This window comes from Chiloscyllium plagiosum, chromosome 9, assembly GCF_004010195.1.
Source record: "Chiloscyllium plagiosum isolate BGI_BamShark_2017 chromosome 9, ASM401019v2, whole genome shotgun sequence".
NCBI lineage: Eukaryota > Metazoa > Chordata > Chondrichthyes > Orectolobiformes > Hemiscylliidae > Chiloscyllium > Chiloscyllium plagiosum.
In genome coordinates this window covers 64,126,201-64,153,167 of record NC_057718.1, presented here as the reverse complement: position 1 = coordinate 64,153,167, position 26,967 = coordinate 64,126,201, and the positions used below count along the sequence as shown (strand labels likewise).

The following is a 26,967-nucleotide window of genomic DNA, read 5'->3' as shown; positions in this document are numbered from 1 at the left end:
GCGCTTTTCCAGCAACACATTTTCAGCTCTGATCTCCAGCGTCTGCAGACCTCACTTTCTCCTCAGTAAATCAAAAGCAGGTGTACTGAAGGTGAGAATATAGGTCTATTGAAGGAACTATAGCTAGCAGTTCTAAAAACATTAACCTGTTTACAGGTCTGTATTTTCCTGGTAATCCTGAAAAGATTGAGATGAAACCCTGCACACAGGCACATGTGTATTCAGTATTAGAATGACAAAAAGTGTAATCTCTGTACGCATATATTGCCATAACAGGAAGTCGTGCTTTGTTTGACAGCTGATATTAGTTTAATCTTCTTCACATGCAGGACCAGTAACAAAACAGAGAGAGAAAGAAAGACAGTCATTCACAGCTCACAATCAGATGAAAATAACAAAAACTGCAACAAATAGTTCAGAGCTGGAGAGGGTGGAAGGAGGTCAACAATAGAGTTGTAATGAGTCACAGTACCCAGTTGCTGAAATCCCTGGCAGCAGAACAAGTTGGGGAAGCTGAGCGTGCAGTCAGTCATGAAAAGATTCACTGGGGAGGCTCATTTTAAACACCAGCCGATTTTCCTTATGTCAGTGTGGATGATTTTATAGTGCAGTTCATTTTATGGAAAGATCACAAATATTAGTGTGCAATCCTCTTATCATTCAGCACCACAAGTTGAATGCTACAGAAGCATATCAAACATCACTTACTAGTTTCTGTCTGGTTTTTTTTTACTGCAGCTCAAATATTCCACACCGTTAACTCTTTAACTAAGTTATTTTTGCAATGAATGGTAGAGCTCCCTTTTAAATACTGATTGTTTCAAAGCTATGTAAAATAGGAATGCCTTCAAATCTTACTTTTGATCATTGCCGAAGCAATCTCAATGCACGGAGCAACTTAATTTGAACACTTTTGAGCTAATGGTAAAATTAACAGAGTCATTAAAGCAGCTTAAAGTAAAAGCCGACACCACCTCCTAGATGGCACTGGGCACTTTCTGAAAGTGCACATCTCACCTTCAAACAAGCTGCCATTGTTAACTGCTCAGTGGGGGGCAGAGGGAGAACAGAAGACGTATCAAAAAATACTGCCACCTTCCCATGATGATGCACTCTAATTTTATGGGCTGCGAGGAGGCAAGTTTTACACTAATCATTTAAAGAGCAGCCAACAGCTGTTGGAAGATTGTTGGAGGGATGGGTGGGGGAGGGGAAGACAAAGTGATCTGCTGAGGAAGAAAAGATCATGAAGATTCACTTTTACCTTTGAAGTTTACAATAGGCTGAGTCTTTCCTATTTCCTTTCTGTAAGAGATGTCTCAGATATTTTAACAATCTGACCACCTAATTACAGTAAGCCCTCACTTTAAGCTGCCACACTTAGCATCATTTTCTTGTAACGTTATTTATTTGTTGGGGAACTGTTTTTTTTTCTGATTTGCATTGCCAATTTTGTTTTGACAGTATTTGCATTCACTGGCAGCATGCAGATTGGACAGTAGCATTGAGTTGTACATTGGCATTGCAGATCAATGTATGTCTAATCTGAGACCCTCTCTACTTCGTTCCAGATTGAGTAGGAGGCCCCCACCTCTGGCCAGATGGCATTTCCTCACACTATTCCAGTGCTGATTTGATCTGATGTCAGGGAGGGGAGAGAATTGACACTGGGATAATGGAATGAGAGCAGGAAAAGAGAAATTTGTTGAGGATAAAAGATGAAAGGTATAATCATTGGAGAGGACAAGCAGAGTGAGTGAGACTGTAGGTAAGTGTTGGCAGGTGTGGGTAGTGGAGGGATTTGGTGTCACTCTTACAGTTTCAGAGCTTGAGCCTGGCACTTTACATTGGGGGCTAGGGGCAGTACCTGTCAATAGGGAAACCCAGGGCGTCGCCACTATACACTCCTGGGTTTTGAGTGACCATCAGACATGAAATAGAGCAGAAAAGAGGAAAGCCAAAAAAAGGAGACAAAAACACTCAATAACAATTCACTCAAAAACTACAACTTCTTTCACATTTGCTGCTCCTTCTCATTTCACTGTTGAAGTGTAGCTCTCATGTTATTTGTTCATTATTATCGAATGGAATCTTTCAAGAAATTGATTGAGTGTCATTTTTGGTGAATTTCTTGGTGGGTATCTCTCCATGAAGCCTCACAGGTTTTATCGTTTTATCGTTTTATCTTCCCCAAAGTCCCCTTGTTAGCTGTGCCCCTAAAGTGCATTGCTTTTCATATTATTTCACTTGTCCGAGCTGGACGTACTCCAGGACGTCCTGGGACTCTGGGTACCAGGCCCACCTTTGATGGGGAATTGTGCACCTGGTCGAAATGCTGTCAGTCCAGAACTGCTCTGCCTGCTTTGTTTTATTAGCCACACACATGTCTCACCAGTTTACAAACATCCTGGTGGGCAGACAGTGCAGACGAGGGCTGGCTCATTCATCCATGACCAGTTGAGGAGACTACGGTACCAGACCCTGGTCTGAGGTTTCCACCTGGCTCAGTGCTGTCTCCAAAGGCTGAAGAAATGCCCAGCAGTGCTGCAAGAAGGTCAGTCCTTCACTGGGGCAAGTGCCACCTTCTTCTTTCCAATACCACACCTTCACCACCTCTCTGTACCCACCTTGCACTAAGGATCATGCTCATCCCTCTCACTATTGCATGTAGCAACTTTGCCATTTGCTCTCATTCACACATGCCCCCCTGAAACCTACTTATCCTGCATGCTGTGTGCACTTCTTACTCTCACTCGGGGCACCTTGCCACTTTTCCACCATCTGCACTAGCACTAACAATTGTGTCAGCCACTTTCATCTCTCTCAATCCCTCTGTTTGTCTCATTCCAGGAGAAAAGGTCCACAGTAGGGTCGGAAAAGCCAGGACAGGTGGAGGGGTGCAGATGTGAAATTGATGTCACACAGTGCCATACGGCAACACATCCAGCCCCTTCACTAACCTTTGCTGCCAAGTATAACCAGCTGCCTGACTTTGTCTTAAACAGCAATTCAGTACAGAGGTACCTTGACAGTGAGGGGACAACATTGCAAAAAGGCAAGCAAGACAGGAATGCTGAGGCCATCTAAGGGGGTAGGAAGTGAGTGAGCGCAAAGAAAGCAAGCGATGATCCCTGAGATGCAACGTCATCGAATTCATGATATAGGCACCTGTCCCTGCCCGCAATGTGGCTTTGGCAGCAGCACTCCAAAGTGCAGAATCATCTTCCAAGTGGATCAGAGATGTGCCGAAAGAGTGCAAAGTGGCTAGTTACATGTTGGATGCCAACATCTATGGATGTGGTTGTCTACAGCCACTGCCAATGGCGTGTGCCCTGAGATGTTGGTACTTGGTGTCCAAGATGGATGTTTGGAGTCACAGGTACCTGCTCTGACTTTCATGTTGGGAATTCTTGGTTATAGTTTCTATCTATCAAGATGGAGAAGGAGAAACTGCATGAGGTAAGATTGTGTAATAATGAGCTGTTAATGGATGTAAATAGGCCTCTCACATTCTCAGCAATGAGATTCTCATCTTGCTATCCAATGGCTGGCTGGAAAATGGATCTTTTTACTCTAGGTGTCGAGAAACTCCTTACTAGTCACCTCACATAATTTACCCAACTTTGTAATAAGTGCTCACATCATTCAGAGGCTGGGAAGATTTCACTTGTGTTTTGCGCAATGATTTTAATAGCAATTTTTAATAATATTTTTATCAAGCAGTTTGGTACCAGACGATGAGCTTGAGTTTGAGTCAGACTGATCAGGGAGGAACTATATTCAAAAATTGTTTTTGGGCTAAAGTATTACAAAGTATTTATTACAATTAATACTAAATGTTGCTATACATGGCAATTGTAGATTTACCAGCCTCTGATCCTACAGTTATATTAGGTGAGGACTAATCTGTCCTTGTGTGTTCATGTCCATGTGCTCACAAGACTCTGTGAGGTTCTAGTCTCATGTAGCATGGTCTAGTCTGGTCGTGTTCTAACTCCACCTACACTGTGTTGTTCACGTTCAGAGGTATGCAGCTCTGTAAGATCATTGCAAGGTTGTCCAGGGTCCTGAAGTCTTTACATAATATCTCTTTCCACCTTTTCCCTTTTTTTACAAATGTTGACTAACATTTATACATATTCTCAAAACATTTGGAAAAATAAAATCCCATTTACTTCACAACATGACCACTTTACAGTTTATCAAATTCCAAAGAAACTTTTCTTCCCTATCAAATCTATAGGTTTAACCTTTTTTTCAGTTTTGGTCCCGTGATCTGTGAAGCCTTTCTCTGACTCACACAACTGAGATTCTTACTCTCAGATACTATATTCCTTAACAGTTCTGAACAATTTCCTTTTCCAGAAGAAAGTACCCTTACATCAGATTTCAGCCATGTCTCCTTTGAACTGAACTCAGAAGCTTTTAACCATTTTTCTAAAGAAATTTTGCTGATTCTTGTGAAAATAAAACATTTCCAAAAGTTTCCAAAATCTCACAAGATAGTCCAGCTTTCCAACAACAAAGTCTTAATTGTAGCAAAAGAGCCACTTCTCAGAAATCTAAAGAAAATACCAAGCAATAAATCAAATCATTCCCAACACAATATGTATATTCATGTATTGGAACAGAACCTTGAAGAACATGTCAAAACTACCCAGAAATAAGCTACTTTCTATAAAGAACAACAATGTCTAGATGGACCACTTCTTTTTTTCCTTGGGAAACTAACAACCGTATCCAACATTAATAATGGAGCAGAAGAAGTTTAACCACCTCTTAATTCTCTCACACTTACACCATTGCAAATTCCTTCAGTCAGATTGAGTGAATCTCTGATTTAATGAAAACCAACAAAGAACAAGCAAAATCACGAACTTTATCTACAGAAGAACCTCGATTATCCAAAGGACATGGGCAGGGAGTATTTCATTTGGTTAATCGAATGCTGGATAACATAGTTTAGCTGAGCGTTGGAACCTTGCGATCTTGCCAGATAATCAGAAATTCAGATAATCGAATGCCAGATAATCGAGGTTCCACTGTATATAATTTCCATATCTTTACTGATTTACCTCACAAAAGAGATGAATCAGGTCAAAGATTTTGGGAGAGGATAGGAGAGAGGGGTGGCACGTTGGCTCAGTGGTTAGCACTGCTGCCTCACAACGCCAGGACACTAGGTTCGATTCCAGCCTCGGACAGCTATCTGTGTGGAGTTTGCACATTCTCCCTGTGTCCAGTTTCTTCCCACAGTCCAAAGATGTGCACTTTAGGTGAATTGGCCGTGCTAAATTGCCCATAGTGCTAGGTGCTAGTCAGAGGGAAATGGACTAGTCAGAGGGAAATGGGTCTGGGTGGGTTACTCTTCGGAGGATGACTGTGGACTGGTTGGGCCAAAGGGCCTGTTTCTGCACTGTAGGGAATCTAGTGTAATCTAATCATAATGAAAACATGTACAGAAAATGTTGCAAAATGTATTCTAGCTTTGTTCCCCTGCAGCATAACTTTGACTCTTCTTTTAAGCATTTGGATTTTAAACTAGTGACATATGAGTGTTGGTCTATTTTTGTGAAGGCATTTACTATCTAATTAGGTCTATCTTTCTGAAACCAGTATGTGTCAGAGAGGTGACTGAAGGTCTCCTAGCAAATTAATAGAAGTTAATTTATATCGTGAGATTTAAAATGAGAGAAGAGAAATAACATTATGTCATTTTAAAGTCATAGAGTTGTACAGCACAGAAACAGACCCTTCGGTCCAACTCGTCCATGCCGACCAGATATCCCAAACTAATTTAGTCCCATTGTCCAGCAACTGGCCCATACTCCTCCAAACCCTTCCTATTCATATATCCATCCAGATGCCTTTTAAATGTTGCAATTGTACCAGCCTCCACCACTTCCTCTGACAGATAATTCCATAGACGCACCACCTTCTGTGAGAAAACATTGCCCCTAGGTCACTTTTATATTTTTCCCCTCTCACCCTAAACCTATGCCCTCTAGTTCTGGACTCATCCACCCCAGGGAAATGACTTTCTCTATTTATCCTATCCATGCTCCTCATGATTTTATAAACCTCTATAAGGTCACCCCTCAGCGTCCAATGCTCCAGGGAAAACAGCCCCAGGTATACAACCTCACCCTATAGCTCAAATCCTTGGAACATCCTTAGAAATCTTTTCTGAACTGTTTCAACTTTCACAACACCCTTCCGATAGGAAGGAGACCAAAATTGCATGCAATATTCCAAAAGTGCCCTAACCAATGTCCTGTACAGCCATAACATGACCTCCCAACTCCTGTAGTCAATACTCTGACCAATAAAGGAAAGCATACCAAATGCCTTCTTCACTATCCTATCTACCTGTGGCTCTACTTTCAAGGAACTGTGAACCTGCACTCTTTGTTCAGCAACACTCCCTAGGACCTTACCATTAAGTGTATAAGTCCTGCTAAGATTTGCGTTCCCAAAATGCAGCATCTCGCATTTATCTAAATTAAACTCCATCTGCCACTTCTCAGCCCACTAGTCCATCTAATTAAAATCCCATTGTAATCTGAAGTAATCTTCTTCCATTACACCTCCAATTTTGGTGTCATCTGCAAACTTACTAACTATATCTCTTATGCTCACATCCAAATTATTTATATAAATGACAAAAAGTAGTCGACTCAGCACTGAACCTTGTGGCACTCCACTGGTCACAGGCCACCAACCTGAAAAACAACCCTCCACCACCACCCTCTGTCTGCTAAATTTGAGCCAGTTCTGTATCCAAATGGTTGGTTCTCCCTGTATTCCATGAGATCTAACCTTGCTAACCAGTCTCCCATGGGAAACCCTTGTCGAACGCCTTACTGAGGTTTCCTGAAGAAAGGCTTATGCCCGAAACGTCGATTCTCCTGTTCCCTGGATGCTGCCTGACCTGCTGCGCTTTTCCAGCAACACATTTTCAGCTCCATATAGATCACGTCTACTGCTCAGCCCTCATTAGCTTAGCAGAACCTCAGATGAGCAACTAAGAGCAAATTACCACAGATGCTGGAATATGAACTGAAAACCAAAACTGCTGGAGATCATAGCAGGCCAGGCAGCATCAGGCAGAGAAAAAAAGCTAATATTTCACGTCTAGATGACTTCTCATTAGAGCTAAGGCAAATTGTGGACGGGGCAACAACAGTGGGAGTAGGGGGTGTTGGAGTGCTGGGGAAGAATGGATGTTGATAGTTCAGATTAAATGATTGTAGTGTGAAAATAACAGAACAATGATGTGTCTAACTGCCAGACTGGAAAGAACAGACTGTCCACAAGGGGGGGAGTTGAATTGAGGGAGACAGAATGTAAAAGGCAAAGCTAAAAGAAAGGGAAAGAAATGTGTTCACAATTTGAAGGTATTGAACTCAATTTTGAGCCCACAAGGTTGTAAAATGCCTAGTTTGAAGATGAGATGTTACTCCTCCAGTTTGTGCTATGATTCGACAAGTGAGCATGAGAGCGGGATGCTGTGTTAAAATGACCAGCTATGGGAGGGTCAGGGTCATGCTTACATATGAACCAGAGGTGTTCTACAAAGCAGTCACCATTTGTGTTTAGTTTCTCCAATGTAGAGTAAGCCACATTGGGTGCAGTGAATACAATACACAAGATTGAAATGCTGCTTCACCTGGAAACCATGACTTGGCTGGTGTTGGACTGGGGTGGACAAAGTTTTTAAAAATCATACAACACCAGGTTATAGTCCAACAGGTGTATTTGGAAACGCTAGCTTTTTGAGTGCCGCTCCTTCATCAAGTGGTTGTGATGAAGAGCCTCCTGGTGAAGGAGCGGCGCTCCGCAAGCTATGCTTCCAAATAAACCTGTTGGTGTTGTGTGGTTTATAACTTTCAACTGGAAAGACTGTTTAGGCCCTTTGAATGATGAGCAGGGACTAGGTGAAGGGGCAGGGGTTGCAACTTCTGCAGTTACATGGGTAGGGGCATGAGAAGAGGGGCTGGTGATGGTGGTCGAGGAATGGACTAGGGTGTCCCAGAGGGAATGATCCCTGTGAAATGCAGACAGAAGGAGTGAGGGGAAGATGTGTTAGTGGTGGGATTCTGCTAGAGTTGTCTGAAATGGCAGATTTTGATCTTTTGAATGCAGATGCTGGTAGGGTGAAAAGTGAGCACAAGGGGGAACCTGATCACACTGTTCTGAGTCATGGGGAGGGGCAAGGGTGAAAGCACAGGTGATAGGTCAGATGCAGTTAAGGACCCTATCAACTGCAGTGGGCGGGAAACCACAATTCTGGAAGAATACTGAATGGTCTGGACAGAGTGGATGTTGGGGAAATGTTGCTATTGGTAGGAGAGACCAGGACCTGAGGCCACAGCATTAGAGTAAAGGGAAGACCTTTTAGAATGGAGATAAAGAGAAACATCTTCAGCCAGAGAGTGGTGAATCTGTGGAATTCACTGCCACAGAAGGCTCTGGAGGCCACATCATTGAGTATATTTAAGACAGAGATAGTTAGGTTCTTGATTGTTAAGGGGATCAAGAGTTAGAGGGAGAAAACAGGAGAATGGGGTTAAGAAACAAATCAGCCATGATGGGATGGCAGAGCAGACTTGATTGGCTGAATGGCCTAATTTCAGCTCCTATGTCTTATGGTCTAAGGAAGCCATTTTTGCAGCGCTGTTTTGGAAGGTGGTATCATCTGACCAGATACAAAGTAGACAAATACAGTGAAGGAATTGGGAGAATGAGTTGGAATCCTTGCAGGACCTAGGGTCGCTTTAGTGTAGATAGCTATGGGAGTCAGTGGACTTGTAGTGGATGGCAGTGGACAGTCTGTTCCCTGAAACGGAGACAGATAAGTCAAGGAAAAGAAGGGATGTGTCAGAAATGAAAGATGTGAAAATTACAGAGGAGTTGAAATTGGAGGCAAAATAAACAAATACCGTAGTATGAGATTGTCTATGTTATTGTGTTGCATTGATGTCATGGGCAGTTTATTGTTCAGATGAGAGGTCTCACTCCTCTGGCCAGATGGTTTATTGTGCTTTAAACAGTCAACATGCTCTGTATAATTTTGCATTAAGTGGAACCTTTGCTGCATAATACTACTTGATCAAATTTCCAGATCTGAATCCAGCACATTCAGGAGTTAGTTTGTGTTTTGATTGAAGAAATTCAGGGACTGATGTTATAATGAAATTCAGTGACTGATATTATAATCCTAGCTGATTTTAATACTGAACAAGTTAGGACCTGGAATGAAATATTGCCTGATAGATCATATCAGACTACAACGGAATTTTGATCAAATGGGCCAATGGACCGAGAAGTGGCAGATGGAGTTTAATTTAGATAAATGCGAGGTGCTGCACTTTGGGAAAGCAAATCTTAGCAGGACTTATACACTTAATGGTAAGGTCCTAGGGAATTTAATTTAACAACATGGAAACAGACCATTTGGTCCAACTCGTCCATGATGACCAGATATTCTAAATGATCTTGTCCATTTGCCAGCATTTGGCCCATATCCCTCTAAGTCCTTTGTATTCATACACCTATCCAGATTTGTTTTGAATGTAGTAGTTGTCCCCATCCCCAGCACTTCCTCTGGCAGTTTATTTCATACATGGACCACCCTCTGTGTGCAAATGTTGCCTCTCAGCTCCCTTTTCCCCTCTCACTGTAAGCCTATGCCCTCTAGTTTTGGACTAGCCTATTCTGGGAAGAAGACCTTGACTATTCACCTTATCCATGCTCCTCATGACTTTACAAACCTCTATAAGGTCACTCCTCAGCCTCCAATGCTCCGAGGAAAATAGTCCCAGCTTATTCAGCCTGTCCCTATAGTTCAAACCCTCCAATCACAACAACATCTTTGTAAACCTTTTCTGAACCCTTTCAAGTTTAACATCTTTCCTGAAATTTGACATATCTGATCCCTAACAGTGACGTTAGCAACAACGTTGTTATATTTAAGGTTCAAAGCTTTATTTGGAAATTTAAGTTTTATCAATTTCATTCATTAAATAACAAAAATAATGCAAATCTGATCACATGGTATCAAATTCAGTGGGGAACAGCTCAAAAAAGGGGAAAAAAATTGCGGTGAATGAAATTATGGCATACTTCTTTGATACTGTTCAAATGTCATTCAATGTTATCCAGTGAAGCCACTTTTTTAGAAAGAATCTATGCATTGACCTTTGGAAATTCTTTAGCCATCCTGGAAAAGGAATATCTTTACTGAACTCGGTGAAGATGCCGTGTTGGTAAAGGAGACTAAACTTTACATTGAGAACAGCATTTAAAACTCAACAACTTCAAGTTTTAGTACTTCAACAATCTTTAAAACAATAAAGATTTAACAACCTTAACCAACAAATACTATGAAAAGGCAGTAAAATACTGTACTACAAGGAGATCAATATCCTACTGATATTCATAAGACCATAACATGTAGGTGCAGAAGTAGGTGATTCAGCACAGTGAGTCTGCTACGCCATTCAATGAAATCATGACTGATCTGACAATAGACAAAATCCACTTTCTTGCCTTTACTCCATAATCTTTGATTCTCTTACTGATTAAAAATGTCAGCCTTGAATATAGAGTCATAGAATTAAAGAGATGTACAGCACGGAAACAGCCCATTTTGGTCCAACTCGTCCATGCCGACCAGATATCCCACCCCAATCTAGTTACCTGCCAGCACCCAGCCCATAACCCTCCTTTTAAATGTTGCAATCGTACCAGCCGCCACCACTTCCTCTGGCAGCTCATTCCATACACGTACCACTTTCTGCGTGAAAAAGCTGCCCCTTAGGTCTCTTTTATATCTTTCCCCTCTCACCCTAAACCTAAGCCCTCTCGTTCTGGACTCCACGACCCCAGGGAAAAGACTTTGTCTATTTATCCTATCCATGCCTCTCATGATTTTGTAAACCTCTATAAGGTCACCCCTCAGCCTCCGATGCTTCAAGGAAAACAGCCCCAGCCCCAACCTCTCCTTATAGTCAAATCCGCCAATCCTGGCAACATCCTTATAAATCTTTTCTGAACCCTTTCAAGTTGGGTCTCTTGCTGAGATATTTGTATCATTGATAGTCACAGTGAGGTGCTGGAAAACTGGAGATTGGCTAAAGTGCTGCCTTTGTTTAAGAAAGGTGGTAAGGACAAGCCAGGGGACTACAGACCAGTGAGCCTGACGTCCCTGGTGGGCTAGTTGTTGGAGGGAATCCTGAGGGACAGGATGCACATGTATTTGGAAAGGCAAGGACTGATTAGGTATAGTTAACATGGCTTTGTGTGTGGGAAACTTGATTGAGTTTTTTGAGGAAGTAATAAAGAGGATTGATGTGGGCAGAGCGGTAGATGTGATCTATATGGACTTCAGTAAGGCATTCGACAAGGTTCCCCATGGTTTCCAATAGGATGGAGACCAGAATTGAACGCAATAATTCAAAAGTGGCCTAACCAATGACCTGACAGTCGCAACATGACCTTCCAACTCCTGTATTCAATACTCTGACCAATAAAGGAAAGCATACCAAACGCCTTCTTCACTATCCTATCTACCTGTGACTCCACTTTCAAGAAGCTATGCACCTTTGTTCTCTTTGTCTCTTTGTTCTCTTTGTCAGCCTTGAATATAGAGTCAGAGAATCATAGAGATGTACAGCACGGAAACAGCCCCTTCGGTCCAACTCATCCATGCCGAACAGGGATCCCAACCCAATCTTGTCCCACCTGCCAGCACCCAACCCATATGCCTCCTTTTAAAGGTTGCAATCGTACTAACCATCACCATTTCTTCTGGCAGCTCATTCAGCTTGTTCTCTTTGGTCTCTTTGTTCAGCAACACTCCCTAGGACCTTACCATGAAATGTATAAGTCCTGCTAAGATTTGCTTTCCCAAAATGCAGCACCTCGCATTTATCTAAATTAAATTCCATCTGTCACTTCTCAGCCCATTAGCCCATCTGATCAAGATCCCTCTGTAATCTGAGGTAACCTTCTTCACTATCCTACTTAATGACTAGTGCCAACAGCCCTCTATTGTAAAGCATATCACAAATTCACTATCCTCTGAGAGAAGACGTTCCTCCTAATCTCTGTCTGAAGCATGTGATGTAAAAGGAATTTAAGGGACAACTTTATCATGCAGAGGGTGGTGTGTGTATGCAATGAGCTGCCAGAGGAAGTGGTGAAGGTGAGTATAATTACAACATTTAAAAGGCACCTGAATGGATATATGAATAGGAAGGGCTTAGAGAGATATGGGCCAAATGCTGGCAAATGGGACTAGATCAGTTTAGAATATCTGGTCAGCGTGGACGAATTGGACCAAAGGTTCTGTTTCTGTGCTGTGTGACTCCCTGCCATTTTCATTTACTTTTCTCAATCAAGTTTATTGAAACCTGTACCTGAAGACTGATCCTAACATCCTAACTGATGTTAACTTTACCAATAGCTAAGATTTTTATTGACCCATTGTTAGAAGGTTTTCAACTCAGCTGGCAGACATGTGGCAGTTCCTCATGTCCTGGTGTGGAAAGCTCTGCCGGAAAATGCATGGTTGAATTCTGGAAAGTGTGAAAATAGATGAGCCGTGGGCCAGATGGGATTTATCCTAGGATTCTGTGGGAAGCTAGGGAGGAGATTGCTTCGATCTTTATGTTGTCATTGTCTACAGGAATAGTGCCAGAAGACTGGAGGATAGCAAATGTTGTCCCCTTGTTCAAGAAGGGGAGTAGAGACAGCCCTGGTAATCATAGACCAGTGAGCCTTACTTTGGTTGTGGGTAAAGTGTTGGAAAGGATTATAAGAGATAGGATTTATAATCGTCTAGAAAGGAATAATTTGATTAGAGATAGTCAACACAGTTTTGTGAAGGGTAGGTAGTGCCTCACAAACCTTATTGAATTCTTTGAGAAGGTGTATGAAGGTAAAGCGGTTGATGTAGTGTATATGGGTTTCAGTGAAACATTTGTTAAGGTTCCCATGGTAGACTATTCCAGAAAATACAGAGGCATGTGACTGAGGGTGATTTAGCAGTTTGGATCAGAAATTGGCTAGCTGAAAGAAGACAGAGCTCAGTTACTAGTGGTGTACTGCAAGGATCTGTTCTTGCAGGGTCCACTGCTGCTTGCCATTTTTATAAATGACCTGGATGAGGGTGTAGAAGGATATGTTAATAAATTCGTGGATGACACTAAAATTGGTGGAATTGTGGATAGTGCCGAAAGATGTTGCAGGTAACAGAGAGACAGAGATAAGCTGCAGAGCTGGGCTGAGGGTTGGCAAATGGAGTTTAATGTGGAAACATGTGAGGTGATTCACTTTGGAAGGAGTAACAGGGATGCAGAGTACTGGGCTAATGGTAAAATTCTTTGTAGTGTGGATGAGCAGAGAGATTTCGGTGTTGATGTACAGAGATCCCTGAAAGTTGCTATCCAAGTTGACAGAGTTGTTAAGAAGGTATACAGTGTGTTAGCTTTTATTGGTACAGGGATTGAGTTTTGGAGCCATGAGGTCATGTTGTAGTTGTACAAAATTCTGATGCAGCCACAATTGGAATATTGATTACAGTTCTGGTTACTGCATTATAGGAAGAATGTGGAAGCTGTGGAAAGGGCTCAGAGGAGATTTACTAGGATGTTGCCTGGTATGGAGAGAAGGTCTTATGAGGAAAGACTGAGGGACTTGAGGCTGTTTTCGTTAGAGAGAAGAAGGTTAAAAGGTGACTTAATAGAGACATATAAGATAATCAGAGGGTTAGATAGGTCAGACAGTGAGAGCCTTTTTCCTCGAATGGTGATGGGAGGACATAGCTTTAAATTGTGGGGTGATAGATATAGGATAGATGTCAGAGGTAGTTTCTTTATTCAGAGAGTAGTAAAGGTGTGGAGTGCCCTACCTGCAACAGTAGCAGACTCGCCAACTTTAACGGCTTTTAAATGGTCACTGGATAAATATATGGATGATAATTGAATAGTGTAATTTAGATGGGCTTTTAGATTGCTTTCACAGGTCGGCGCAACATTGAGGGCCGAAGGGTCTGTACTGCACTGTAATGTTCTATGTATTAACTGTACCTTTTCAATGTAATTATTTAGGTGGAAACAAAATTTTCCTGTTTCTGTCCTTCAGGGATTAAATTTGTTTTGGATATGTGCTAATCAGCCACTCATCATAGCTACCCACTTTGAATTCATCCCCTTAGCTCTTAGAGAAATGTTACTGTTCCCATTGACTTTTCAAATGCTTATTTCCCCTCTTAGTATGTGTGAAAAGTTTTTTTCAGACCCGCAGTCTTCTAGTGGTTTGTCTTGATGATTTTCGGGTTTCCATCACAGCAACAAATCAGCTCTTTATGGCTTTCCTGGCTGCTAGCTGGTCTGAAAGCTATACCAGGAATTTACTGAATTCTCTTTTCCAACTCAGTCTGATTCCAGATCTTCTTTGTTACCATGATTTTTAAGGTAGTAAATTGCACCAGTGCCATCTTTATGTGGTTTTGTGAAACACTGTGAGTTTGGGTATAAGACAAAATCCACAACCACCTGATAAAGGAGCAGCGCTCCGAAAGCTAGTGCTTCCAAATAAACCTGTTGGACTATAACCTGTGTTGTGTGATGTTTAACTTTGTACACCCCAGTCCGACACTGGCACCTCCAAGTCAGGATTTAAGACAGATTATTTAAGAAGAATTCAAAGTCAAGAATTGTCTCTAGGATTAGTTTAATGCAGCATTATGTATTGCACATTAATACTAAATGCTGCTAAATATAGTAATTGCAGATATAGCAGGCTTTGGTCTTAAAGCTATGTTGGGTAAAGATGAATTTCCTTCTTCATGCACTCACATCCATATGCTTTTAAGACTCTCTGAAGTTCTCAACTAGCGTATCTGGTCTAATCTAGTAGCGTATTGTAACCCCACCTACACTGAGCTATTAAAGCAGCTCTGTGACATCATCACAAGGTTATTCCATGGCCCTAAAGACTTCTCAAAACAATAATATTACCCGCTGTTTATTTTAGATATGTTGGCTCCTGAGTTAATAGAAATGCCTATTTTCAAACATGTGAAACTTAACGTTTTGCCTTCAATTAATTCCTTCATATTTAGTGACTTTATTATGCCAATTATTTCAGCTAGGAATGCAGAATTCTGCACAAGTAAGTTACAGTACTTCAACTTGTACACTGTTTTCTCTAGGACAGAAAAGTCTGGTGGAACCTAACTTTAGCTTTAACATTGATTCCTATGGAAATCTAGCGTAACATGGAAGGTGATGTGCTGCAACTGCAAAAGGTGGGAGCTTCTAGATGCCAATGCACTCCAGGCAAACACCTGCAGTAAGTGTGGGTTTCCTCCGTTGGTACTCCGGTTTCCTCCGACAGTCCAAAGATGTGCAGGTTAGGTGAATTGGCCATGCTAAATTGCCCATAGTGTTCAGAGATAGGTTAGGTGTATTAGTCAGGGGAAATGTAAAGTAATAGGGTAGAGGAATGGGTCGGAGTGAGATACTGTTCGGAGGGTCGGTGTAGACTTGTTGGGCCTAATGGCCTGTTTTCACACTGTAGGGATTCTATGAAAGTAGAGGCAGCTTGGACACAGAATTTGAGCTTATGGCTGAACTACAGACATCGCGACACATCAGGGAGGGGAAAAGTGTACCTGGGCAATATATTTCAGGAGGCAGTCACACCCCTCAGGATAGGTTCATCTGATTTGCAAACTGGTCAGGGAAAGGAGGGTGTGACTGTGAAATTTTTTCAGTATTCATTCATGGGATGCCGACATTGCTGGCTAGGCTAGCATTTATTGCCCAGAGGGCAGTTAAGAATCAACCACATTGCTGTGGGTCTGGAGTCACATGTAAGCCAGACCAGGTAAGAATGGCAGTTTCCTTCCCTAAAGGATGTTAGTGCATCAGATGGCCTTTTTTCCTCCTGACAATTGATAATGGCCATTGTTAGATTGGCCAGATTTTTATCCATGCTGGGAATTGAACCTGGGTCCCCAGAACATTTCTTGGGTCTCCATTTTAACAGTGCAGTCAGTGATAAATCCATTCAGCCACCATCACACCTGCAGGTAGGGGATACAGAAGGCAGAAATCTCAGCCTTTGCAACTGTCTTGAGCTTGTATAGATGAAAGTGATGAGAGTGAGGGCTACAAGATGGATAAGTTTTCTGACTGTGATACAGAAAGCTATTCACACGGTACAAGGGACATTATAGTGAGGGAGGTTGGCTCTCTTCTTGACAGTGAGAACAAAAGACCAGAAGGTCTTGTTGCCTTCCAGTGCCAGAGTTGGGGAGATCTGATAAGGGCTAGAGTTGAACATTTTAATAGGAGTGGGAGGATCCAGTCATCATGGTCCAAGTGGGTACGCAGCTATAGAGGCCAGTCAAGGAAACAGGTTCTGCACAGTTGGAGTGAATAGCAAGGCACCAAATTAAGAAGCAGAAACTGAAAGGAAATAAGCTCTGCATTATTGCATGGACAACGTGCAAATGAATATATGGCTCAAAGATTAATATGGAACAAGTGGATTTTGGTTTGTGGGCGATGAGACCAGTACGGGGAATGTGGGGGTGTGTACCAGTGGGACAGACCAGACCTGAAAGTTGTTGAAATAATATTTTAGTGAGTCACATAACAAAAGAAGTAGAGATGATTTTAATCTAAATAGTGGAGTCAAAAGATCAAATTTGGGAAGATGATGTAAATTAAAGAGTAGAGACTAGGCAGCAGAGAAAGGGATTTAATTTGAGAAATGATAAACAAGCCATGACAGGAAGGAATAGAGAATATAAAGGGTCATTCAACAGATAAGGCTGAAGGTTACAAAAATAATTAAAGGATATGGCTGAAGGCTCTGTATCTGATTGCACATAGCACAAATGGGGGTAGGTGATATCCTGGTGGTATTATCGCTAGACTATTAATCCAGAGACCCAAGTAATTTTCTGGGGACCTCGGTTTAAATCCTGCCATGGCAGATGGTTGACTTTGAATTCAATAATAATCGTGAAATAAGAGTTAAATTGCTGATTGTCAGGAAAAACCCATCTGATTTACTGATGTCTTCTAGGGAAGAAAATATGCCATCTATACCTGGTCTGACCTACATGTGACTCCAGACCAACAGTAATGTGGTCGACGCCTAACTGCCCTCTGGGCAATTAGGGATCACCTTGCCAATGACTCCCCTTTAAGATCTAATTGCCATTACTGAGACATAGCTGTATGATGACATAAATTGGGATCTGAACTTTGGCAGGAAGTTAGGAAAAAGTGTAGAGTGGCTCTGTTAATGGATGGTGATATCAGCATAATAGAGAGGCATGACCTAAGTTCAAGAAACCAGGATGTAGAAGCAGTTTTGGGTAGAGATGTAAAATGATAAAGGCAAGAAGCCACAGTAACCATGGGCAGCACAGTGGCTCAGTGGTTAGCACTGCTGCCTCACAGCACCACCACCCGGGTTTGATTCCGGCCTCTGGTGACAGTCTGTGTGGAGTTTGCACATTCGCCCCCCACTGTGTCTGCGTGGGTTTCCTCCGGGTGCCCAGTTTCCTCCCACAGTCCAAGGATGTGCAGGTTAAGTGAATTGGCCATGCTAAATTACCCATAGTGTTCAGGGATGTGTAGGCCTAGTGCATTAGTCGGGGGAAAATGTCGAGCAATAGGGTACAGGGATGGGTCTGGGTAGGATACTCTTCAAATGGTCGGTGTGGACGTGTTGGGCAAAAATGGCCTGTTTCCACACTTTAGGGGTTCTATGAAACTATGTGGTAGGATGGAGTATATAAGGGCAAATAACGAGAGCTTGTCAGAAGGTTCAGTAAAAGTCATGGGGAATTATAATCTATTTATATACTGGAACAATCAGATGGGAAAAGGTAACCCAGATGAGGTCATTGATTGTTCTCAGGGAAAATGTTTTAGATGACGTACTGGAGTCAACTAGAGAGTGGATTATATTTGACATGGTATTATGCAACACAGTAGGGTTACTCAACAACTTCATAGTGAAAGTGCCCCTAGATAGCAATGGTCACAATACAATTGAACTTCACATCCAGTTTGAAGGAGAAAAGATTAAGCCTAAGATAAGCACTTTAAACTTGAATAAGAGCTTGGTTGTGGATATGTTCGCCGAACTGGGAAGTTGATTTGCAGATGTTTCGTCCCCTGTCCAGGTGACATCTTCAGTGCTTTGGATCCGCTTATAAAGCGCTGCTGTACTGTGTCTTCCGGGATTTATTTCTGTTCCGGCTGCTTCCAATTGTTCGTTGGAGTGGCTGATATATTGGGTCTAGGTCTGTGTGTTTGTTGATGGAGTCTGTGGATAAGCTCACCTCTTACAAGTGATTTTATAAGTGATTTGGATAAAGGGATGAAGGGATTATACTTTTTTTTGTTAATGACACAAAGATATATAGGAAAGTAACTTGCCAAGATAAAGGATTGGTCAAAGATCTGGAAATTGGCATATAATTTGGGAAATTACGAAAGTGTCCATTTTTAGAATTAGAATCAGGTTCTATTGTCACATCTGCTCAAGTAAAGGGATACAGCTGTATAGTGAAAAGTTTACAATGTTGCCATTCCCAGCGCCATCTTAGGTACAAAGCTAAATACAAAGTCTTAGGTACAAAGTAGAAAAGCAAAGAAATAAGTTCGAAGTTCTTCTTAATATGAAGTAGAAGAATGAAGAAAGTTGGAAGTTCAGCTTTCTAAACCTTCTTTAGCCTTGGGCTTGCCGTTGCTTTATGCTGGGCTTTCCCCACAAGGGGTTTGGTCTCCCCATGAGATGAAGGCTCAATCTCTCCCCCACGTTGAGCTTGATCTCCTACACGATGCTGTCTAACCGCCAACCACTGGAGTCCCAGCTGAGCTCATCAACCACCTCATCATCGAACGCTGAACCCTAGCCGCTGCCATGCTCTTAACCCAAATGGCATCACCTCCATGACTAGCTCTCTCCTGAAGGTAAGTTACAAAAAACAAACTAAAAATTTATAAGGAGAAAAAGAATAAAGAAAAGAAAAACAGACAGTAGATGAGCCCCACGCTCAGAGCCTGAACACTGTCTCCTCCACTGCCGATATCTTGCTATTTTGGCAGGAAGAATAACAAAGAAGCATATTGTCTAAATGGTGAAAGATTGCAGAGCTCTGAAATACAGAAGAGTCTGGGTACGCTTGTGTATGAATCACAAAAGACTAGTTCACAGGTAAAGAAAATAATTAGGGAAGCTAACAAAGCTTTAATACAAAAGTAGGGAGGTTATGCTTTGGTGATAAGGGCACTGCTGAGGCCATCCCTGGATAACTGTGTACTCCTTATTTAAGAAAGGATATCCATGTATTGGAAGTAGTTCAGAGGCCGACTTGAATGATATGTGAATTCTCTTATGAGGATAGTTAGAACAGACTACACATGTGTCTGTTGAATTTTAGAAGAGTATGTTGTGTGATGTAAGGTGTATGATTTATATATACTTTAATATCATTTATTTTTGAGTTTGAATTTGTGGCAAATGGGTTCTCTCTGAGTCTGAACGGGTTTAATGATTAATTTTTAAGTATTTCTGTAGTTAAGTATTTCTGTAGTTCTGTATTTGTTTACATTGGGAGAATTTTATAATGAGGTTGACAGTTATGCATTAGAATCCAGTTTGAGAGGATCAATCATTGATTTTTTTTTCTTTTGATTAGAGGAAACATCCATATCTTGGAAGAAAACTTTTTTTTAGTTTCAGTATGGGCAGTTCTGCATGATTCTTAGTTGAAGCTGGAAGTGTAAAGCTGTTGCTTCTGAGAAAGGGAGAAGAAGGTTTAGAATTGTTAAAAATAGGTTACCTTACTGTGAGGAGTTTAATAGAAGTTCCAGAACAGAAGTATTTGGTTAAAACCCTGAAGGGGTTATCTGAAGCTGAGAAAGTCTATACTCAGTTACATGATGAATTCAGGAAGAGGTTATCAGAGTCACGAGACTAGGGAGTTGAAGCCTCATTTAAATAAAGCATTTTTAGAGGCGGATACATCTGATTCTGCAATAGTATCATCAGCTGTGATCATAAGTGGTAATTTGTTTAATGTTTAAAGTTTGATCTGGAGTAATTGTAACAGATGCATATGAAAAGGATGTTTCCTCTTGTGGGAGAATCTAGAATAAGTGGGTTTCTGTTTAAAAGTGACCTATTTAAGACAGAGATAGGGAGAACTTTTTTTTCCTCAGAGGTTTGTAAATCTTTGAAACTCTCTTCCTCAAAAGGTAAGGGAAGGAGAGTCACTGACTATTTTTAAGACAGAGGTAGATTGATTCCTAAGAAGTAAGAGTTGAAACGTTATCAGGGGTGGCGAGAATGTGAAGTTATCAGATCAACCATAACTTATTAAATAGTAGAGTTGGCTTGAGGAACTGCATGGTCCATTCCTGCTCCTAATTTGTGCTGCTATGTCATTTTCACTTAAAGATGTAATTTATATGAACGCAACCATGATTTTGAGAACTTTAGACAAAATCGTGCAAACACATGTTCACATTTACTCCTTTTCTAGTTATTTCTTTTCCATGTAGAAAGAACTACAGAAATAAGGTTTGGATTTTAGATTTTTCTCCCATGTGTCCAGAAGTTAAGAGAGATTAAAATGTTCCCTCTTTGAAGTTGTCAAAATAGTCTATAGCAATTGTCTATGTGTTTATTGATGGAGTCTGTGGATAAGCTCACCTTTTACAAGAGTTGTTATAAGTGATTTGGATAAAGGGATGAAGAGATTGTGTCATTAACAAAAAAATTATAAAGATATATAGGAAGGTAATTTGCCAAGATAAGGTGGGTAAAATGGGTTTTGGGTAGATAAGGGATTGGTCAAAGATCTGGAAAATGGCCTATAATTTGGGTAATTACAAAAGTGTCCATTTTTAGAATTAGAATCAGGTTCTATTGTCACATGTGCTCAAGTAAAGGAATATTACAGTGGTGATATTTTCAGACTGAGATCCATGATACACAAGCAGTTTCCCAAAAAGCAAGGCCAAGACACTCTCATCCCCTTGCAGCATCTTGACTCCAGCCTCATGTTTATGATAAGTAATGGATTCAGCCAGTTGGGAGGAAAACAGTTGTCTTGGTGCTAGAATCGTTTATTCCACAGGTAGACCATCATCACATTAGGAAGCAATCCATATCTCAGTACTTTGCAGCAAAAACAATATGACATTGTTTTCAGGTTGCAGGTATATTTTTCAATATGCATAAAACCATTGTTCCGTGTGTTGGCTAACAAAGCCACAGTTATGCCAATAAATATCAGCAACACTGTGCTATTGCTACTACTCAGTAAAATGCAGAAACCTTTGTAAATTATTCATACATTATTTCCCAAACTTCTAACACACAGAAGTCCAGGCAGAATTGACAGATTTGTATTTGTGAAAGCTTACTTTAAACTTTCTCCTTGCCTGTTTAAAAAGCAAAAAACTGCAAATAAAAAGAATAGTTAAAAGAAATGAAGGAAATATAACTCACAGGAACTGTGGGAAATATTACACAGGATCTTCATCACACAACAGCATCAAAATTGCTTTAGAAATTTGAATTCCAGCTTACTGGAAATAAAAATGGCTGGAATTTAAATCAGGCTGTCGATTCATGATCACTCATTTTACAACTCTACATAGTTGGGATCTACCTTCAATCATCTTATTTTTGCTGTAACAAAAACAGAAGAGGTAGAAAACCCAATATCTCACAGAACAGATCGTGAAATTGTTGCAATTCAACTCAGTGGTGCAAAGGTTGTTCAAGACTAGAAATTAGCATAACATGGAAACCATAGGCTATGAAAGAGTTTTTAAATCACACCACCATCATTTTCATTCAATAAATTGTTTCTTGAGTGGGGAAGTTGTATGCAGGTGACTGAAATGATTCACCACCTCAACAAGAAGCAAGAGAGCGTTGATTATTTCAGCTTGGTGACAGCCATATCTTTCTTGTCAGTTCTGTGTCTTTACCAGTAATAATGCTGTTTATGTTGGTCCTAATGAAACACAAAATAAGCAAGAGAGGTAGTAATACTGCAGAGAGAGAAACAGAATGCACATTTATTGTCAGAAGTCATGATTCACACCAGATTCTCAATTTGGATATTGGGCAATATTCTTACTGAAGGTGGACTCCAGTTTATGCATATAAAACACAAACACCAGCCTGTTCTGTGGTAACAGTACAGGACATTTATATGACTGTACTAATTTTATGTTCCATTCAGCAATCTAGCAGCAGACCTTACATGATGGTGTCAAAAGTTATATTATAAACCAGAGATAACCAAATGGGTTGTGTAGGCTGATTGCATGCAGATTGTGAGTAAATATGCATCTGAATTGGTTATGAGGTTCTTTGATCAGAATGACTGTAAATTAAGTAACACATCAGTGGAATTATAGCCCAACCCTTTATAATCAATACAATTTAGCAGGTGCCAAGGTGCTTTTGAATCAGCCAGCCGAGTGTCTGGCAGCTTTAAAAAACCCTTTTCTGATTGGAAGTTTCTGGAGCCAAGAACCTGTCATTTGAATCTGACCTTTCATGACTAGTTTCTCACATTCAGGGTGGAATTAAATCCAGTCCTTTGCATTGGGAACCATGGCAGCCAGTCCATTTACCATATGTAGTCAAGTAATTGTCAATGTTATGTAAACGTTTTGGGCCATAAAATATCCTTCATTTTTCGTATGTCTCTTGTGCAAGTTGACCTGCAACATTTTATAAAAATGTCAAACTCGTACATATCCTCATCAGCCACCAGAGTCAAACCCATCCTGGAGACACATTCTGGGACACCAAGTGTTAATGTTTGCCTTGCCAGTGCCATTCAGAAAATGCAAGCAGTCAAGGCTGTCATACTGGAGCAGGATAACTTGACTGGGCTCAGGTGGGGGAGACCATCATGATCTCTCCCTCTCCCAACTTCAACAACAGCACAACAATCTCTATCTCCAATTTTTCAGTCAGAGCTCTACAGCAGAAAAGTAACTGGCACCCCAAAACCATTCCAGTCGCATGAGGAGTAAACTTTTGGGGAAAAGGATAGTCACCTTTTTTACTCAAAAAACTCAATTAAGTTTGTGAGATATGATTTCCCATGCGCAAAGCCATGCTGACTACCCTGATCAGTCCTTGCCCCTCCAAATGCATGTAAATCCTATCCCTCAGAATTCCTTCCGACAACTTACCTACCACTGATATCAGACTCACAGGTCTATAGTTCCCAAGCTTCTCCTTAGTCTTTCTTTTAAAAAATGGCATCACATAAGCCACCTAGATGATACAAATATCACTGCTAGGGACTCCGTAATTTCTTCCTCAACTTCCCACAACATGCAGGTATACACTTGATCAGGTCCTGAATATTTATCCACCTTTTCAGTTTTTTACAGAAGAGAAATGTTGAAGGTCTTAATGTCAACTTTATTTCCCTGAGTTCTCTAGCTTCCATTTCTTTCTCCACAGTAAAAACAAATGCAAAATATTTGTTCAGTAACTCTCCCATCTCCTGTGGTTCCTCTCATATGACCCCTTTAATCTTTAAGGGGCTGTATTCCCCCTCTCTTGTTCTTTTCCTCTTAATGTACTTGTAGAATCTCTTTGGATTATCCTTAACCTTATCTGCCAAGATTGTCTCATATCTGCATTTTGCCCTCCTGATTTCCCTCTTAAGAATGCCCCTTACACCCTTTATACTTTTCAAGAGATTCACTTGATCTCAGTTGTCTCTACTTAATATATGACTCCTTCTTATTCTTGACCAGAACCTCAATACCTTTATTCATGCATTGTTCCCTATTCTTTCCAGTCTTACCCTTCATTCTAACAGGAACATAATGTCTCTGAACTTTCATTATCTCACTTTTGAAAGCTTCCCACTTGCCAGTCATCCCTTTACTTGTGAACAGTCTACTCCAATTAACTCTTGAAAGTTCCTGTCTTATACTACCAAAATTTGCCTTATCCCAGTTAAGAACTTTAAATTTTATACAGACATGTCCTCTACCATAATGTCTTAAAACTAATAGAGTTATGATCACATTATTTTTATCAGTCACATTATTTTTATTGACTTATTCGACATGAGTGTCACTGGTTGGCCAGCATTTACAGCCTGTTCCTAGTTATCGTTGAGAAGGTAGTGGTGAACATGAACTGCAGCTCATGTGCTAGAGGTAGAACTGCAATGCCATTAGGGAGAGAATTCTAGACACTGAAGGGACAGAAATATTACACGTGGTGGTGTTCCGATGTACCTGCTACCTGTGTCCTTCAAGAATGTAGTGAAAGCTAGTTTGGAAGGGAATGTCTAAGGACCCATGTTGAATTTCTATAATGCAACTTGTAGATGGTACACACTGTTGTTACTGAACTGTGGTGGAAGGAATAAACATTGAAAGTGTTAGTGCAGCAATTAAATGGGCTATGTTGGTATGGATGATTTCAAATCGCTTGAATGATGTTGGACTTGCAACTATCAAGACAACTGGTAAATATTTCATCACACCCATGACTTGTATCTTGTACATGGTGGACAGACTACTGGCAAGTTAGGAGTGGGTTACTCGCTGCAGGATTCCTACCCTGTAACCTTCTCTTGTAGCTGTGGTATTTTTATGACTAGTTTAATTCAGTTTCTGGTTAATATCCAGATAATATCCAGCCTAATATATTTAGATCATGTCTTTATTAAATCTTGGTTGCTGAAAGATAATTACAACAGACTGGCCTAAAGAACCTTTGAAAATGAAAGACAGTCTAATTCTTATCAGTAAGTGGAATTAAACCCAGGAATTCTGTAGTGATACAAACATGGAGTGGTTTAGAGGTCTTTAGGACATTTGCAACTCAGCATTTCCTGTTTTTGTTTTAAATTGGTGAAAACTTGGCAGGTTAGGTAGCATCTGTGTAGAGAAACAGAGTCTATGTTTCAAGTCTATGACCTTTCACCAGAACTGGGAAAGGTTAGAAGGGTAATGCATTTAGAGCAAGGAATGGATGGGGCATGGACATAAAGGAAGGTTTGTGATTTGGGTGGAAGGTGGGAAAGATTGAATGACAAATAAAAAATGTTTTCAGAGCCAAAAGGAATGGAAATGGTGCCAAAGGAATAAAGTAATAAAAGTTCTACTACCAGATGAAATAAAAAGCAATCAAACAAAGATAATGGGAGAACTGCTGTGTTGGATTACCTTAGCCCAATGTAGAGTCATAGAGATATAAAACAGGGAAACACATCCTTCGGTCCAACTCATCAACGCCAATCAGATATCCTAAATAAATCTAGTCCCATTTCCCAACACTTGGCCCATATCCCTCCAAACCCTTCCTATTCATATACCCATCCAGATGCCTTTTAAATGTTGCATTGTCCCAGCTATCATCACTTCTTTTAGAAGCTCATTCCATACATGCACCACCCTCTGTGTGAAAAAGTTGTCCCTTAGGTCATGATTTTATAAAGCTCTATAAAGTCACCCCTCAGCCTCTGACGCTCCAGAGAAAACAACCCTAACCTATTTAGCCTCTCCCTATAATTCAAACCCTCCAACCCTGGAACATCCTTGTAAATCTTTCTGAACCATTTCAAGTTTCACAACATCGTCCCTGTAGCGGGGAGGCCAGAACTGCATGCAGTATACCAAAAGTGGCCTAACCAATGTCCTATACAGCTGCAACATGACCTCCCAACTGCTAAGCTCAATGCACTGACAAATAAAGGCAAGCATACCAACTGCTTTCTTCAATGTGACTCCAGTTTCAAGGAATTGTGGACCTGCACTCCAAGGTCTCTTTGTTCAGCAACACTCCCCAGGGCCTTATCATTAATTGGAGAAATCCTACCCAGATTTGCCTTTCCAAATGTGGCATCTCACATTTATCAAAACTAAACTCTGTCTCCCCATATTTTCTTTTTGACATAGTATTATTGTTCTACATTTGTATGTATATTTATTCACTACCCCATATCACTCAAAATTTAGAGATGTTTAGAAGTGTCATGATCCTTTCTGAATGTGTTCTCTTTAGAATTGGAAGAATGGTAGTTTATTGGATAGAAGGTAGTTGACAAGGACTATTTTCCTGACTGTCTGAGGTTAGTAGTCTCCTATGTTCACAGTATTCACTATTTCATTCATCCCAATAAATAACCTGTAGACAGGTCACCCAAAATGTAATGAGGCTTCTTCAGATGCTCTTTTGACAATACAACAGGTGTACAATCTCCTATGTTTTGCATCTCTGTGGATGATCATACTACTCTGTTTAAATCCCTGATCCCTGCTTTGACAGATTCCTCATATGGTAGAGTTGATTGTAATGTGTAGTTCTGCTATGTGTGAAAAGATTGTTGTTTATCATGTATTGCTTGTTAATCATGAAGGTGTAAATACGGATCTAATTTCTAGGCAGAGTAAGGAGCTGAGTCTTCAGTTTTCTGGTCATCAGTAACTCAGATGGTATTAGACTGCATTGAAATGGACCTATACCCCAATAGTGCCAAGTAGAAATCATAATTCTTCTTCAAGAATGATAAGAATGACTCCATATTCAGGCCCCTGTTATATTGTGGGCATTGTGGCTAATTTTGAGACATGTTCAAATCCAGAACTAGCTGCAAAGGGGCTGTGGCACTTGTGGCCCATTGCCTGTAATGATCACATCAACGACATGTCACAAAAAACTTCCATAAGACTCATATTGGAGGGCTGTTGTGATGCAGTGGTAATATCTCTACCTCTGAGCTTAGATGCCTGGGTTCAAGTCTCACCTGCTCCAGAGACTTATATTAACATTCTTGAACAAGTTGATTAAGAATACCTGTAAGATTGAAATAATTGCTTCTGTGATCATGTATGTAACTTCCTAACCTTGATCCACTGGGAG

General features: G+C 40.8%; 1 protein-coding gene across 4 annotated transcripts in view; it reads left to right on the top strand.

The window, feature by feature from the left end:
- Positions 1 to 26,967, top strand: part of si:ch211-130h14.4 — a 157,367-nt gene that overhangs the window by 94,944 nt on the left and 35,456 nt on the right. Inside the window, exon 10 of one of the 4 annotated variants that reach the window (XM_043696107.1) lies at positions 2,851 to 3,131. The exons of the other annotated variants lie outside the window; for them this stretch is intronic. Within the exon in view, the coding sequence (XP_043552042.1) occupies positions 2,851 to 3,087 (237 nt within the window). The 3' untranslated portion in view covers positions 3,088 to 3,131. Of the gene's footprint in view, positions 1 to 2,850; positions 3,132 to 26,967 lie in introns of those variants that run through there. 4 annotated transcript variants of the gene reach the window in all.